The sequence below is a fragment of the Eschscholzia californica genome, unplaced genomic scaffold (assembly GCF_041429995.1).
Source record: "Eschscholzia californica isolate CP2 unplaced genomic scaffold, dmEscCali1.0.p SCAF_2, whole genome shotgun sequence".
In the NCBI taxonomy this organism is placed as follows: Eukaryota; Viridiplantae; Streptophyta; class Magnoliopsida; order Ranunculales; family Papaveraceae; genus Eschscholzia; species Eschscholzia californica.
In genome coordinates this window covers 54,139,217-54,154,674 of record NW_028238309.1, presented here as the reverse complement: position 1 = coordinate 54,154,674, position 15,458 = coordinate 54,139,217, and the positions used below count along the sequence as shown (strand labels likewise).

Sequence of the window (15,458 nt, the reverse complement as noted above, 5' to 3'; positions counted from 1 at the left end):
GATTCAGGCATCGGACGATCACGAACTTTTTGGTCTCGTACGGTCGTGGGCGGGTTTCGGATTTTCGGACCAAAATCCCACCCCTATCTCTAGGTATAATTGTCCCGACACCATATGTTACACATTGGGGTGTCATCTTTTGGAGAGTTCAAAGTACAGAATCAACTTCATCTGGGGAAACTAGTCAAAATATTAGACCAACAAATGTGAGTACAGGAAAAGTGATAGGGTGAAATATGTTTTAAGTGAGGGTGAATTCATCAAAATAACCGAATCTATGTGATTTTTTCAGCCAATTCCACTCCATCAGGTAAAGGCCCACTAAACGACTTAAGATAATTTTGGTAGGAAGTGGCTAAACGAGACAAATTTGGTGAACAGTTTCTGATTCAAGAAGAAAATGGAAGTCGTCTACCAAAGACCAGTTGTAGTTTCTTCCTTCAATCGTTCTCTCACTTCCATTCTCAGAAGTTATTATCATTCCTCTTCAGCTAAAAAGACTTCTACTCAATTCACAAGTTTTGTTATAGATCAATGTAAGTATGGGAATATTAAGAATCTTGATAATGCTCTTGTTTACTTTGATAAATTGGTTTCCATCAAACCATTTCCATCTACCTCTACCTTTAATCAACTATTGAGTTCACTTGCCAAAACTAGATCCTACTCAGATGTGTTTACCCTCTATGGAAAGATGATTTTGGTTGGAATCCAAATGGATTTGTTCACATTTAATATTTTGATTAACTGTTGCTGTCAATTAGGTCAGGTAAACTATGCATTTTGTGTAATGGGAAAATGTCTAAAGAGTGGGTATGAGCCTGATTTGATCACTTGTAATACACTTATTAAAGGACTGTGTCTGCAGAAAAATATTACTGCTGCCCTTGAAGTGTTTGATAAAATGACTGACTCTGGGATTCAACCCGATATTGTTACATGTGGAACACTTATAACTGGCCTATGTAGAGTTGGTGAAGTGGGTCTTGCTATTGAGTTCCAAACCAAGATGGTAAAAGTATGGAATTTGTCTCCTGATGTTGTTACATACGGTGTGATAATAGATGCTCTTTGCAAATTAAGCCAAATCAGCAAGGCAGTTAAACTTTTTGATGAGATGTCTAGTCGAGGAATTAAAGCGGATGTGGTGTCTTATAATTCTCTAATCAATGGTATTTGCAAATGCGGACAGTTAGGTGAAGCAGTTAGTCTCTTTGACCAGATGTATAGTCAAGGAATTATGGCGAATGTGGTGACTTATACTTCACTAATCCATGGTCTTTGCCAATGTGGACAGTTAAGTGAAGCAGTTAAACTCTTTGAAAAAATGTCTACTCAGGGCATTACAGCGGATGTGGTGACTTATAGTTCTCTACTCCATGGTCTTTGCCAATGTGGAGAGTGGAAGAAAACAAGAATATATTTCGATCAAATGGTGGAACATGGCATTTTACCTGACGTAGTGACGTTCAATATCTTAGTAGATTCCATCTGCAAGGAAGGGATGATGAAAGATGCTTGGGAGTTGTTTAACTTAATGGCTAAATTGGGAGTAGAACCTAATTTAGTTACATACAACGCGATGATTTACGGGTTGTGTTTGACAGGTCAACTGGAGGAGGCAGTGAAATTGTTCGACTCAATGGTAGATAAAGGATTGGAGCCCGATGAGATCACCTACAGTACTTTGATAGATGGACATTGTAAAAGTTTCAAGTTGGATGAAGCTATGCAACTTTTAGAGAAAATGAAACAGAAGGGATGTAAACCCAATGAATACACATACAATATACTAATATCTGGACATGGCCAGGGTGGAAGATTTGGAACTGCAAAAAAGTTGTTTATTGAGATGCAAACATGCGGGCTAACTCCAGATCTAGTTACAATTGGCTCATTGCTTAATGGCCTCTGTAAGACTAAAGATTTAGACACGGCAATAGAAATCTTTCAGGTAATGGAGGGTAGTGGCTCTAAAGTTAGTATTGAAATTTATACTATGCTAATTGATGGGTTGGTCAAGGCGAGACAATACGAAAATGCAGAGAAATTATTTGATAAAATCTCAAACAAAGGATTAGTGCCTGACATTGTAACATATAATACAATGGTTAATTGCCATTGCAAGAACGGGATGTTGTCCGAGGCTTACAAATTGATCAGTGAAATGGAAAGCAAGGGTTGCTTACCCGATTGCATCACGTATGATACCATGATTCTGTGTTTGCTAAAGAAACATAAGGTTGATGAGGCAATGCAATTGCTTTCGAAGATGCGTGAGAGAGAATTTTCCCCAAACGATGCCGTTATTTCCTTGATTGTAAATTTGCTTTCTGTGGAGCAGCTCAAAAACCTAAAATTGTCTGCTACTCCGAATTGATGGAGTCAAGGAATGATCATAAGTCGAGGTCCTCCGTGTACTTTTTAAGTGAAAGTTGTTCACATTTAGTATTTTGATTAACTGTTGCTGTCAATTAGGTCAGGCAAACTATAATAGATGCGCTTTGCAAATTAAGCCAATTCAATGAGGCAGTTAAACTCTTTGACGAGATGTCTGTCGAGGAATTATCGTAAATGTGGTGAGTTATAGTTCTCTAATCTATGCTCTTTGATAAATGGTTACTGTAAAAGTTGCAGGTTGAATGAAGTTATGCAACTTATTAGAGAAAATGAAACAGAAGGGATGTAAACTTAATGAATACACATATAATATACTAATAGCTGGAAATAGCAAGGGTGGAATATTTGGAACTGCAAAAAAGCTGTTTATTGAGATGCAAACATGTGGGCTAACACCAAATCTTAAATGTCATTTGTGGATATCAGTTTAGGGTTTCTTTTTGTAGTGCATTTTGATCTTAAATGTTGGTATAGTATTAATCTGGAAATGTTCGATTGAACTGTTTTTAGATTGTGAAAGAGGCGATTGTTTCATTGAAAGAGAGAAATGGTTGAAGTTAGTACGCCATTACCGAGTTCATTGAAGAGAAGGACAGTCAGCATCTTCCTCCCAATTTCAAGAAACTTGTTCTTAATCAACTCAAGAAATTAGTGTCAGAAGGTTTGCTTGTCAAGTTCAAAGGATCCTACAAAATTCCTAATGCTCTATCGGCGGCACCTAATCGCCATCTTCACCTTCCGCCGCGGCTGCACCAGCAAAGAAGGCTGCTCCAGCTAAAACAACTGCTCTTGCTAAGGCTAAGGCAAGCTCCGGCCATAGCGAATGCTGCTCCAGCTAAGGCTAAGGCAGCACTGGCCAAAGGAAAGACTGCTCCCACTAAATCAAAGCCGGTTGCTAAGCCTAAAGCTGCTCCGGCTAAACCAGCTGCTAAGCCTAAGGCTGCTCCACCGGCTAAGGCTAAGCCAGCTGCTAAGCCAAAAGCAGCTCCTGCTTTTTTCGACATTTTACTCCTTGGTTTTAATTGCGTGGTACCAATTTAATTCTGGATTAGTGAAGTCCTTACCTTAAGGTGTTAAGGTCAATTTAATCAGGAAGTACATCACATGGCGAAGAAACCGCTTGGGAAAGCAAGGATGTTATGGTGCCAGTAGCCCACAGCAAGAGGAGTCCTGTTCTCCTCTTCATGGGTGGGGGAATGGGAGCTGGCAAGAGTACCGTGCTCAAGGACATACTCAAGGAGTACGTAACATCTTTTATAGTTCATAGTTTTCTTATTTAGATTCACACATCTGTTTGGTGAAGGCAACTGAACTCTTTATGGGTTTCACTCACTTCAAGTCTATCACTAAAACCAACACTAACGAGTCTTTTGTGTACATACGAATATTCATGTTAGAACACAGTAAATCATTTGACTAGATGTTTTTTGTGTATTGTGGAGATACACAAATAGATAAAGTACATCATAGGTGTGAGCATTATATGTATGTCCTCAAATGTGTCGTAGATGTTTCTTCCCTTTTCAGCTAAGCATGACTTGCACTTCGTATCAATGTCGTCCATGGACAAAATACCCAAGTTTAGTTAAATCAGTGTTTTTTTTAAGTATCTTCACGTCATTTTGTTTCTATCTTCTGAATTTAGAAATCTTTCTTTTGTTCTTGACAGGTTACCGAATTGCATTGTCTTTCGCTTCAATTATAATATAGAGGTGCTATATAAATAAAGCACTTAGTCAGTTGAAATCAAAATTATGCTGGTTAAGGGTATTTGAGTTTCTTTCTTGGGGGGTAACATTAATGATCGAGCATATCTGGTCCTCCAACTAAGATGATCAAACTGTTAACTGTTATTAAAACACACCTATTTTGTTCCCTGTCGAAAATCTGTAGGAGAGTCAAGAATCTAGACGGTTGCTGGATCATTTAAGGAGTCACCAACAATCAGACTAACATTTAGGATATTTTTGGATACTGTCACATTTACGTCACCAAAGCGTGTTCATAATAGTCCTGGCAAATGTATGGGATATAAAACAGCAGAGTTGCAGCCTTTAAGTAGTGAGAGTGAGTTAGATATAGATGTTCTAGTCCTACAATCAACAAGGTCTAAAAGAACTTCAACGATCACCATAAGGGTTACTCTTATAAATCCATAGTTTGTGTATACTGATAACAAAAGAAGCATCGGATTTCTATTCTACCCGAATCCCGATACTTATGGGATGTCAGATACATAATTAAGAATTTTGATAAACTTATGGGAACAGTTGTCAACAGAGTAGCGCGATAAGCAAGTTCATTCAGTTCATTCTGTAAACAATGTTTTATAGAGATGAAATATAGAACAAGAGGTAGTGCAATTGATTATTATGCCATGGATTAACTGAGTTTAAAATGGCATTAGTCCTCCCATACTAATTTGCTAATATATTCTTTTCGATATTTTCAATGACAGCCTTTAAGTCATGTTGGAGAAGTTTCCTTGATGAAGATATCACTACATCCTGCCAAACAGATCCAGGTTGGCTGGTAGGGTCGGGTTGCTGGTACATTTCATGTATGCTGTTTGCTTCTTCATTCAACTTGCTTACATTCCTTAAACATTTAATTTCTTCTTCATCTACCAGCAAATTATTTGTTCCATCTTTCCATCCTATCAGCTTTAGACACAATTATCATGTCAATCACATATCAATACCATATCTCCAAACTTGAAAGTTATAGTAAGAGTATATATTAGCGAGATTCAGAATAAAATGCTTTACTAAAATCCTTAGCTTTTCCTGTAACGAAGTATTATTGATTTAACTCATAATCTAGCCAATTGAGATGATAGATGGTTTACCTTAGGTGGAGTTCCCATTGAATTTGTGCAATATAGCCTGGCATTATCAACTAGCGGGCAGTATTTGGGAAATGCATTTGCAAACTTTTTGTGTGATCTCAACTGTGACTTTACCCTCACAGCTCTTCCCATTATTATAGCTCTCCTGTTTCAACTCTCCAGAATAGCTCATCAGTATCATATTCATTCAATTAGGTTCAAAGATTAATTTGAGATACAATTATTCCAAAAAAAACCTAACACCCAAACTGGAAAAATGTTGACTTTGGTGTTTTCATTGAGATTGAGTTCCTAACTGTCATCTTCATACCAAATGCAGTTTTGGATGCTAAAAGTACAAAATTTTCAACCGAAGATTTCAAGTGCATCTTGTTTTTGTAATCCGATTTCCTAGTTTACATGATGAATTGATGGGTCGAGTAGTCAATGAGAGCCTTTTTTGAAAGAACTTTATCCCTATATGGTAATCTCTAGAGTCTAGACTAATTATGGTCATTGTATTTTTCTATAACGATTCCCCCTTAATCAATTCTGGCCCCATAGCTAGTTAATTGAAGATTACTCGCTTATAAGTTGTAAGTTGTAACATACCTGATGCCTCTAACAACAGCTAGATACGGATCACAAACGACTCCAACCAACTCTATTCGGTATGGTTTCTTGTTAGTGAATTCTTGCTCTGTTTTTTCCCAATAGTTTTCTGTAATTGTCCCATCCTCCCCAACTCTGTATCCTACTCCCATTCGATACTTAGATAGATGGACGTTCCTCGCCATGGCAATGGTTTGCTCAACAAAGGGCTCCCATGAGAGTGTACCATCCATTATCACGTCACGACCTTCGTTTAATGCTGTTACAAGTAAGGATGATGCTGCATCTGTGGACGACTGATGCACCTGCATGTATTACGACAAGAAACCAGTAAAAACCTTATCGTGCATGTCTTTGTAGATAGTTTCTTGCTTGTTAGTAAAAAGTTAAGCTGAAATATTTGTTTTCCCCTATAATAATGCTTATAGACGTTAGCTTAAGAGCTGGCAACTGTAACCAGAAAAAATAAATGATAACTATATAGAGAGTGGGCAAACCAATTCTGCAGTCTGGAGCATATCGTGGTGGTGACCTGTAGAGCTAAGGGCCCTGTAAATAACATCAGTTTCTTTGAAAGCATCTGCCTCTACTACCACTGCTTTCTCTGCTGCTTCTGACCAAAATGATCTGCATAACCTCAACGTTTCAGGAACGTGCATAGTGTATGTCTACGAGGAGTGAACATGTAAGTGTATGTATTGTGCACATAAGTGGGCTATTAACTGCTTTTGCTAAACGCCACACATATCGATTTTCCTTTTATGCCATTGTTTGTTAGTTTTACTCAAATGTGCATGCGTGACCACATTATCAAAAGGCGGAAACAAGTACCAATTCATCATTTTGATAGGATCGGTTTATGTACATAGTGTACCATGTGTAACCCTTACCCCCTTCTTACCAAACATGACTGCTGACTATTTCTCATCTCCTCTTTCCTGCCCCAGTTCAGCCCGTCTATGATTTCTTCACCTAGCTCGAATATATTGCCTTAAAGGGCAAGCTAACATGTCCTCTCTAATTGGGTTGTGGTAATGCTTCTTTAGCAAGACACCGTAGTTTTATCTACTTATGTTTGAGAAGTTTTTGTACTGCAAAAGCACCCAAATTTCTGTTCTTCCTAGTTTTGAGTTAATCAGACATATTAGACAGTTTCATCTTACATGCTTCAATAAGAGTCTGTACTCTATCGGCGTTACAAATGAAGCACAATACAGACAGTGGTTTCTCCGAGTCTCTGACCAAAGAAGATATAAAGTTGGCCGAGGCATCTGGTTTCTTGTCTTGGGTGCTGAAGTTCTTACGTTTCATGGTCCTGAACCTACTCACAGACTGATGAATTGAGAACTGATTCTGGACTGTGAAAGTAGTAGAATGAGCTCTATATGTTAGCACCTACCTTGTGCCTCCAGTCACTTGTAAATTGTAGGGAATTAATAGGAGTAGCAATTGTAACTACTAACTAGAAAATGTAACCGTTAAGTGTTGTTAAGCCTCCATTTGCTTCTCATTAGATGATTTTTTTTTCTTGGAAAACTTGATATCACCAATCTCTTAACACACAATCAGACTAATTTTTGATATCACTTGTTTGACATTATCATGGTCCAGCTAGTTGAACCTTATTTATCACTCAACAAATTTCAATCGTGGATTAGTTTTAGTTTTCTCAGTGTGTAATAGATTTTTTTTTACTTAATGTGGTCTGGTGATAGGTTTCATGGACATATTTCTTATACTAGAAATAGCTTTTCGAGCCAAGTCAAGGAATCAATAGATTTGTTTCTTACAAGATTATAATTGTTTCTTAAAATGGTTTTTTATGCTTCTTCATCAGGTTATCATAAATGTGATCACTCCAAATAGAAAGGAAGGCAGGTACGTTGCTTTATATATCTATATCTATATAATCATTAGTTTGCATATTAAAAGTCTAAAATAGAAAAATGGAGGTCTAAAAATCCAGTAACTAGGCATTCTTTACTAAGATAAAAAAAGCTAACTTATATTTTACGAACTTCTAGTAATTAAACTTAAAGCGTGCTTGAAAGATATATAAAAGATTTCATCGAAAATTACTTTATCACGTTGTTTAAGAAATAGCGAAAGATTAGGAGTAAGTAAATCATAAATTACATGATTTATACAGAAGAAAAGGCGTATATGTAAATCTAAATAAGAAAACTATGAACTGTAATAAAATGAGATTGTAAATAAAATATAAAAGATGTTACGTACTCCTTGAGTATGTCCTTGAGCACGGTACTCTTGCCAGCTCCCATTCCCCCACCCATGAAGAGGAGGACAGGACTCCTCTTGCTGTGGGCTACTGGCACCATAACATCCTTGTTTTCTGCAGCTGTTTCTTCGGCGGATGTACTTCCAATGGCCTTGATTTCCACCAGCAAAGTGTTGAATACTCGGGTCACTTTCAAATCCTTTGTCACCTTATCGAATCTCTGTTTCCTAGAAGATCCAAAACACAATTGATCAACATAGAAGTTGTTAATTACCCAACTTATGTATATATGTTTCATTATAAACAAAATGAGAATAAAAACTAATCACGTCAATTTAAAACTAGGTACAGGCTGCCAAGGTATTAAGTTTTGGGTTTGTTATAAGTTTCAATCGTGGCTAGAAGAAAATAATTCCTGGAAATATAGGTTAGTGCAGGGAAAGAAAAGGTTAGAATATGAGGAGTAGAAGTATTCTCACTTTTACTGTTTAGAATTTGTCGAAATGTGATATAAATGATGAAAGAAAGTAATCCTCTTAAAATATCCAACTCTGTTTTAGTCCAAGTTGATAGACATGCCAGTCCGCCAGTGTAAACAAAGTCCTATATTATGGCAAAGCCATGGTTCTGTTTGGAGGGTAGCTAGGGTTGTTAAATGTAATATGCAAGTTGCAACAAGACGTTATTAGTGTATTATTAGTAATATGCCAAAAATATAAAAGTTGCATCATTTCTATTGCGTCGGCGGAGGAATTTTGATGTGCTGTGCATCTCCCTCTTGGTCGTGCCTACAAATCTGAAGGTTTATGGGAACCAAAGTTGGAGAGCATTAACAGGAAACTATCTTCGTGCAAGGAAAAATATTTGTCACTAGGAGAGAAGTTGGTTCTAGTTACAGCTACAGTAGCGGCTCTTCCAATTCATATTTTGACGCTGTTTCCTTTCCCCGTGTAAAGCATATAGAGACAAAGATAAAAGATTTCTTGTAGTACAATAAGGTGGGAGGTTCACAAAATTCATCAGGTGGTGGAGAAATTGACAAAGCTTATCCATGATGGAGGACTCGGATTGAAGGATATTAAGCTTATGAATGCTGCGCTACTTTCCAAGTAGTTATGGAGGTTTCAGAGCAAGGGGGTGTCTTTGTGAAGGGCGATTATCAGTTATCATACAAAAATATGGTAGATAATGGGGTAATATGTAATTAAAGAAACCGATTGGCCCCTATAGTTGTCCGGCTTGGCGTGGCATTTTGAATCGATAAATATCAATCTGATTAGAGTATCGTTTATGGTGCACAATGGGAAGAGGATTAAGCGTGATCCTTGGTGGGACATCTCTAAAGCAGTTATTTCTTAGGTTGTTTGAGTTCATTAAGATTGTTATTCTAGTGGGGAGGATGGATACATGGGACTTGGGCTTCAGAAGAACTTTGATGATTGGGAATCAGAGAACATGGCTCATCTGGTGGGGATTTTGGACGGTGTTACCTTATCATTGGATGAAGATTGTAGAATTTGTAAATGTCATCCATTGGCAGGTTTTTGGATTAAGTCTTGTTATGCTGGTTACATTGCTACAGAAGAAGGGAGCTCCGTCAAAGATATGCTTCTTTCCGTAGGGCAAAACGGGATTGAAGTGATGGATAATTGCCGTGAGAGGGGGTTATTCAGTATCCACATTGCATTACAATTTTTCATTGAGGATCCGAAGAAGGCTTTTAAGGACACAAGCGTTTCTTTTAAGAAAACTAAATTAGCAACTCTTTCTACTCCTTTGCAATAGTGTAAGATAAAATATTGGATGTAGGCGTGCCAATAGAGATTCAAAAGTCTGAAACTCAATTCGAATTTGTATTGAATTAGTAGAAAATGGTCCGAAGTTCTTGGATATCGGTTCGGCTTAGGGTATTGTTATCTCCACTTATCAGATATCGTTGTCATCATCCCCAGTTCTGGATATGATAACATTCAATCAATAGTATTCCGATTTCTCTTTTCTATGTAAGTTAATATATTAAATATTTATTATTAAAGGCTTAGGTTAATTCCATTAAACCGGTGATAGGAATAACATAGTTTTAAGAAAACAGTATCTATTACGATGAGCATTTTAAATTAGATTTCGCGTATAGGATATCATCCGATATCTGGTAAGCTTATTGGGTTCAGTTATGGATAAAAGAATTCGATCCTTATCATATTCAGGTATCAGATAGCTTATCGGATTCGAATATGGATATTAATCCTATTTGATCCGGTAGTCGACTTGTTTACACGCTGGTTAAGTTATCATGTATCCCGAAGGAAATTTACTTTAAGTTGGGATACATTGATCATGACATTGTAAGTCATATCATGCCAGTGAGTTGTGCTGTTTTATTCTTTTAGGTTTAGCTTGTTGTTTTTACTATTCTTTCTTGATTTTTAATATTCTTTACTTCCGCTATTTATTAACTTTCTCTTTTAATTTGTTTATTTCCTTCTTTCATCTTGTTGACATTTTAGGTGCTGCTTCAGGACTTGGGTTTTATGATAACTGATTCACTGTTGGTTTCACACCAAAGGTACTCTATATTTGTTTAGTGTAAATGGTTGAATTATACTTGTATGAGTGGAGGGGCTCGAGTTTTCTTTCCGAGTAAAACTATAGCAAACTGCATCATGAGAAACACTCTGATTCAAGTAGAATGTGTTAACGAATCTTATGAACAATATTTCCTATTTATATGGGAATTGGGAAGTAATACCCCATATCCAAATAGTTGGTTACCTTAGCCTCAAATTTCATAAAGTAGTGAAATTGAATAGTTAGTCTTGAGTGCTGCATTCCCGTAAGCTAATGTAGGAGACGTGAATTAAAGCAAACTACAAAGGTTAATTCATTGATTCAAAAGGTGAATTATACCAAGAAATAGTACTTTGTATAGCCTTCGATGTTTACAAGTTGGATCAGCATCTATGATCCTTAACTTGACTTAGTCTCTATTTCTAAGACTCCTAATTTAACTGCACTTGATCCTAATAACCTTACCTATGTAGAGAGAACTAGATAGACACTCTATGAGTCTATGTTAAGATACGATAAACATAAGCTTACTAATTAGCAAATAAAATCTGTGGTCTCCCCTCTACTAAACTGAGGGAGCCCCGCTCGGCTAGAAATGGGATCCATGTAGCCGTCTACTATTATCATAGCTGCATAAGGTTCTCTCACTTTTTCTGTTAAATATATGTAAGTAGAGTGACTTTCTACAATTTCAATTTGTACTGGGTTCCAAACCAGGTTTGAAATGGATCGAAAAATTATCAGAACAGATTCGCATCTGTTTGGGATGCCAATTAATAATTAATTTGGATATGAATGAATGACCTAGTTTGCAAGTACTGATCTGTCTAATGTTCGGTTATCATTCTTACTTGTAAGGTATGCTGTATTAAAGTTCATCACGAAGTCATTAATGGAGCTTTGGGATGCATGAAGTAACACAGAACCTAGCCGTACGTACTGACATGCGACATGTTTCCATCTTTTGTTGAATCTTTTTCAGCGGATAAATCTGATCAGGATTTGTTGTGTGCAGTCGGTGAAGGAGTTACAAACAGTTATTGGTAGTTCGCTTAGTAATATCTCAATACTAAGAATGATTTCGAGCGGTGTTATACTTGCATTGTACATACGACATTTACTAGGTCTATACGACATTTTGTTTTTTTTTCTCACCGTGGTTCACAACATGCCGAGTTGGTTCAGTATTGGCACGGTCTAGTCGAGGGACTGCAGATGGTTTAGTAGAGGTACAATATCATCCCCTTATTTCCATTTTATAATCGACTCCCACTGGTCAACCCCACTAGAAGTCGTGTTGTATTTCACGCATAGTTTTTCCTCGAGTATGCCTTTGTTCTCCAGGCAGATCACACCAAGAAGCATTGACTTACAACTAGTCATCCTTGGTTACGGAATAAATTCCTTTTTTATATGTTAATACGAGTATAAACATAAACGTAATGGTCGTCCTAATGATATTCAATTATCTAGTTAAACCTAAAGAAAATAGTTCGTACGTTTAAGAATTGTTAAATAATCACCATTAAGAAACTATCGTAAATTATAAATGAAAAAAGAATGGAAAACTCACCTAGTTGCTGCCAATACGAAGTTTTTTAGCTTGGCTTTTGCCTTGTTTGAATCGACACTCAATGCCTAAAATTCAAAAACAAATCTTTGAAGTTAAAATCAAATTAATATGTTTATTTATATAAAATTCGTAATGGAATTATTTTATATAGTTACTCGGTACCTGACTTATTATACTGGTTGAATGATCCCAATGGAAGGCAAGATAAGAGAGTATACATTTGTCGAATTCTTCGACGATCTTGACATAAAGTGAATCAGATTCTTCTTCCTTACCGACAAAATCGTAGATATCATTTTCGCACCCTTCAGATTTTCTTAAGTAGTCCGACGCCAATTTGCATAGATGAGGGCATTCATTTGCATCTTCGAAACCTATCTGTCTAGCTACACCCACCCCCATTCAAAACAAATCACATATAAGTGTACCCATTTGAAATTATGAAACCCAACTTAATAGCTAAATTCTCAACAAAAAAAAAACTTAATAGCTAATCAAATTGCTATAATTCTCTCTCCATTTATCAATCGAAAAGTGGATCTTTTCCTAGAGAAACTTAATGAGAACCAAGTGAAGAAATAAATAAAATGATTGAAAGTTCAAAAAAATATAGAAAGTTAAAAAGAAAATGGGTTCGATTTTGATGTGGACCGACTAGATTTCGGCTCATGTTTCTCGACCTCATTCATTGTTGGGTGATTGGGACATTTGTCATATCTCTGTGAAGTAAGAATATATTAAAGGAAAGAAAAATAAAAGGAAAAGGGAGTTGTTTGGTTTGAATTATTACCAACATAGTGAGGAAAACTTTCCAGCTTATCACCATGAATTGAATCAGTTACATTTAACAGAGGAATGATCTCCATGTCTCTTATGGTCACTGTCGGAGTACTCTTCCGACATAGACCATAATGCCCTGCAACTGCTGCTGCGATGGCAGCTCCGATCGAAGAGGCGGCGAAGATATGTAAGAGGAGTGCTTTGGTATTTCCATCTAAAAAAGAGAGTTTGATGATAAATGTAAGAGAGAATTGATCATGTCTTAGAGGAAAGACAAACAATAAGAGTATTAGCTAGCTAGCTAGAATTGTATATGGAGATGGAAGTTTCTTGGTTTAACTAGACTTACCTTTCTGCATAGCTTAGCAAGCCAAAGTTGGAAAACTCACAGGTGCAAGTGGTGGTTCTGTTAGCTCCCAAGGAGCAACTTTTTGTAGGAGAGAGAGGGAGAGAGGGAGGGAGGGAGGTAGGGAGGGAGAGAGAGCTACTATTGTAGAATACTTGTGAGGTTGTTTCAACAAAAAAAAAAAAAGAATACTTGTGAGGTTGGAGCATCATTTACTTTTATAAAATACTAAAAAGTCCACCCAAATCCAAATTAATAATAATAATAAAGATTATGTTTCAATTATTATAAAGCAAAACTTGTAGGATCTAACCACTTAATAGAAATAAGTGGTTGCCCCCATTTATTGAAGGTCAAGATTTTCTTTTTCTCATTTAAATGAGGTAGACTAAATAGGTAGTTGGTGCATTATTATCATTCTAAAATATGATTTACTCAAACCATTTTTAGAATAACCATGACCAAATAGTAGGCTAAACTTGGCTTATTCTAAGTGTTTATTGAAATTTTTGTGCTGTCAAAGATCGATGTTTTGGGAAACAAGAAAAGTTTATAGAGAAGATGGTGAAAAATCCAAAAACATTTTACCGAACGCACCCTACAAGACGCTGGTCGGATGTGGCCGACGACAGCTGCGACTTCATCATCTTTTGTTTCTCTCTCTTCTCTCCCTATTTTCTTTCTTCTCCATCTTCTTTCTCTCGTCTCTTCCTCTCCCATTCTCTTTAAGTTTTGGTGAAGGGAATGGTCTCTCTGCCGAAACCCTTTGCCTGGACTCTAGTTTTCCAGACGAGTTTTGCCTGGATCTGAAGTCCAGATTCGGGGGAAGCTGTCTAGTTCTACCAGATGATGTTTCGTCTGGCAGAACCAAGTCATCTCGTTTGAAAAACCAAACGAGGGTTCCAACATCCCCGGAACCATAAAAGAGAGTAGAAAGAAAGGGAAAGAAAGAGAAGTGAGAGAGAAAAGAGAGAGACATGATAAGAGTTAATGGCGTCCGAAGTTAGTTTTGGTGGTGTCATCGGAATTAATGGTCGTCGGAGTTGATGGTGGTGGGAGGGGTAGATGGAGGATGAAGAAAAAAAGCTTTAAAAGTAGGTAGTGTTTGGAGGGAACAAAAAAAAATTGTTCCCACTCAAAATTACCTAGAAAATTCTCTTGTTTTCCCAAAACACCGCTAATAGGCACAGAATAATTATCACTCTTAAAATTAGATCATTATTTTTGTTAGGATTATCTCCCAAATGGGCCCTACTTTATGACTAGCTTCCCGCATTTTCCCGTACTTTATCGAAATCACCCAGATGGTATCTTTTTTCCGTTATCGTCAAAACTCCGTTAAATTTATTTTCCCTCTCCCAAAAGTCGGTATTATGGGGAAATAAAGAAATTTTCTAGGATGCAAAGTTTTGGGTGGATATTTGAAACTTTTTGTTTCCTCCAAACACTCAAACCCTTCTACTTTTCAGCTTCTTCCCTCTTCTTCCTTTCCCACTACCACTTTCAACTCTGGCGACCTCCTCCACAAATTCCCGCGACACCTCCACCATCTCTGGCAACACTTCTTCCTCTCTCATCTTCTCTTTTGTTTTTTCTCCTCTCATTCTCTCTTATCTCTCAGACGAATTTGAAAACTAGATGAGATTCGACGAAGGGGAGGAGACCCTTCGTCGTAGATAGAGACGACAAAGAGTAGAGAGAGCATATGGAGAAGAGAGAGAAAAGGAAGAGAAAAGAGAAGGAGAAGAGATAAAGTATGAAATTTCGACGAGTTTTGCCTACCGATGATTATACCGGCGACATAAAATAGAAGGTGTGTTTGATGGAACATTTTTAGTTTTCCACCCTTTGATATTTATCCCAGAAAATTTTTCTTATTTTTCCAAAACATCAACCTTTCATAATCCTAGCAAGAAATTGGGTCGAAGATCGAATTTAATTTTTTTTTTGAAGAAATCAACTACGATCTACGTGAGTCGTTACAAGGCATTGACACATCATAAAGATGAGATAAGCACGGATAACCGCCTAAGTTAGACAAATAATTAAATAGGCCTAAAGGCTGACAACAAATAACCTAAAGCCCGACAACATTTACTTTATTTAGTGTCTA

General features: G+C 37.0%; 2 protein-coding genes across 10 annotated transcripts; one reads left to right on the top strand and one right to left on the bottom strand.

The window, feature by feature from the left end:
• Positions 1–127: 127 nt before the first annotated feature.
• On the top strand, positions 128–11,833 carry LOC147559082 (uncharacterized). 9 transcript variants are annotated; one of them, XM_086660866.1, is made up of 8 exons: positions 183–2,579; positions 2,911–3,640; positions 4,070–4,754; positions 4,859–4,960; positions 6,489–6,524; positions 7,677–7,717; positions 10,586–10,644; positions 11,505–11,833. In XM_086660866.1, exon 1 carries the CDS (start codon positions 401–403, stop codon positions 2,378–2,380), a length of 1,980 nt encoding a protein of 659 aa, XP_086516992.1. In that variant the 5' UTR covers positions 183–400; the 3' UTR covers positions 2,381–2,579; positions 2,911–3,640; positions 4,070–4,754; positions 4,859–4,960; positions 6,489–6,524; positions 7,677–7,717; positions 10,586–10,644; positions 11,505–11,833. The 9 variants fall into 9 exon arrangements, with proteins under 9 accessions (XP_086516997.1, XP_086516992.1, XP_086516989.1 ...); XM_086660863.1 differs by lacking the exon at positions 4,070–4,754; XM_086660870.1 differs by lacking the exons at positions 4,070–4,754; positions 6,489–6,524 and having other exon boundaries at positions 11,505–11,578; positions 11,662–11,800.
• On the bottom strand, positions 4,683–13,510 carry LOC147559081 (calmodulin calcium-dependent NAD kinase-like). Its single transcript, XM_086660872.1, has 9 exons — positions 13,349–13,510; positions 13,010–13,213; positions 12,382–12,605; positions 12,220–12,284; positions 8,078–8,305; positions 6,337–6,466; positions 5,840–6,144; positions 5,249–5,393; positions 4,683–5,063 (listed from the first exon to the last, which is right to left on the bottom strand). The coding sequence occupies exons 1-9, from the start codon at positions 13,356–13,358 to the stop codon at positions 4,818–4,820; spliced, it is 1,557 nt and encodes a 518-aa protein (XP_086516998.1). The 5' UTR covers positions 13,359–13,510; the 3' UTR covers positions 4,683–4,817.
• Between the last annotated feature and the right edge of the window lie 1,948 nt (positions 13,511–15,458).

Coding starts and splice junctions, on each gene's coding strand:
- LOC147559082 (XM_086660863.1), top strand. CDS start 401: ATGGAAGTCGTCTACCAAAGACCAGTTGTAGTTTCTTCCTTCAATCGT.
- LOC147559081 (XM_086660872.1), bottom strand. Junction 12,606..13,009: donor AAGTTTTCCTCACTATGTTG/GTAATAATTCAA, acceptor GGGTGGGTGTAG/CTAGACAGATAGGTTTCGAA. Junction 6,145..6,336: donor TGCTCCAGACTGCAGAATTG/GTTTGCCCACTC, acceptor TAATACATGCAG/GTGCATCAGTCGTCCACAGA.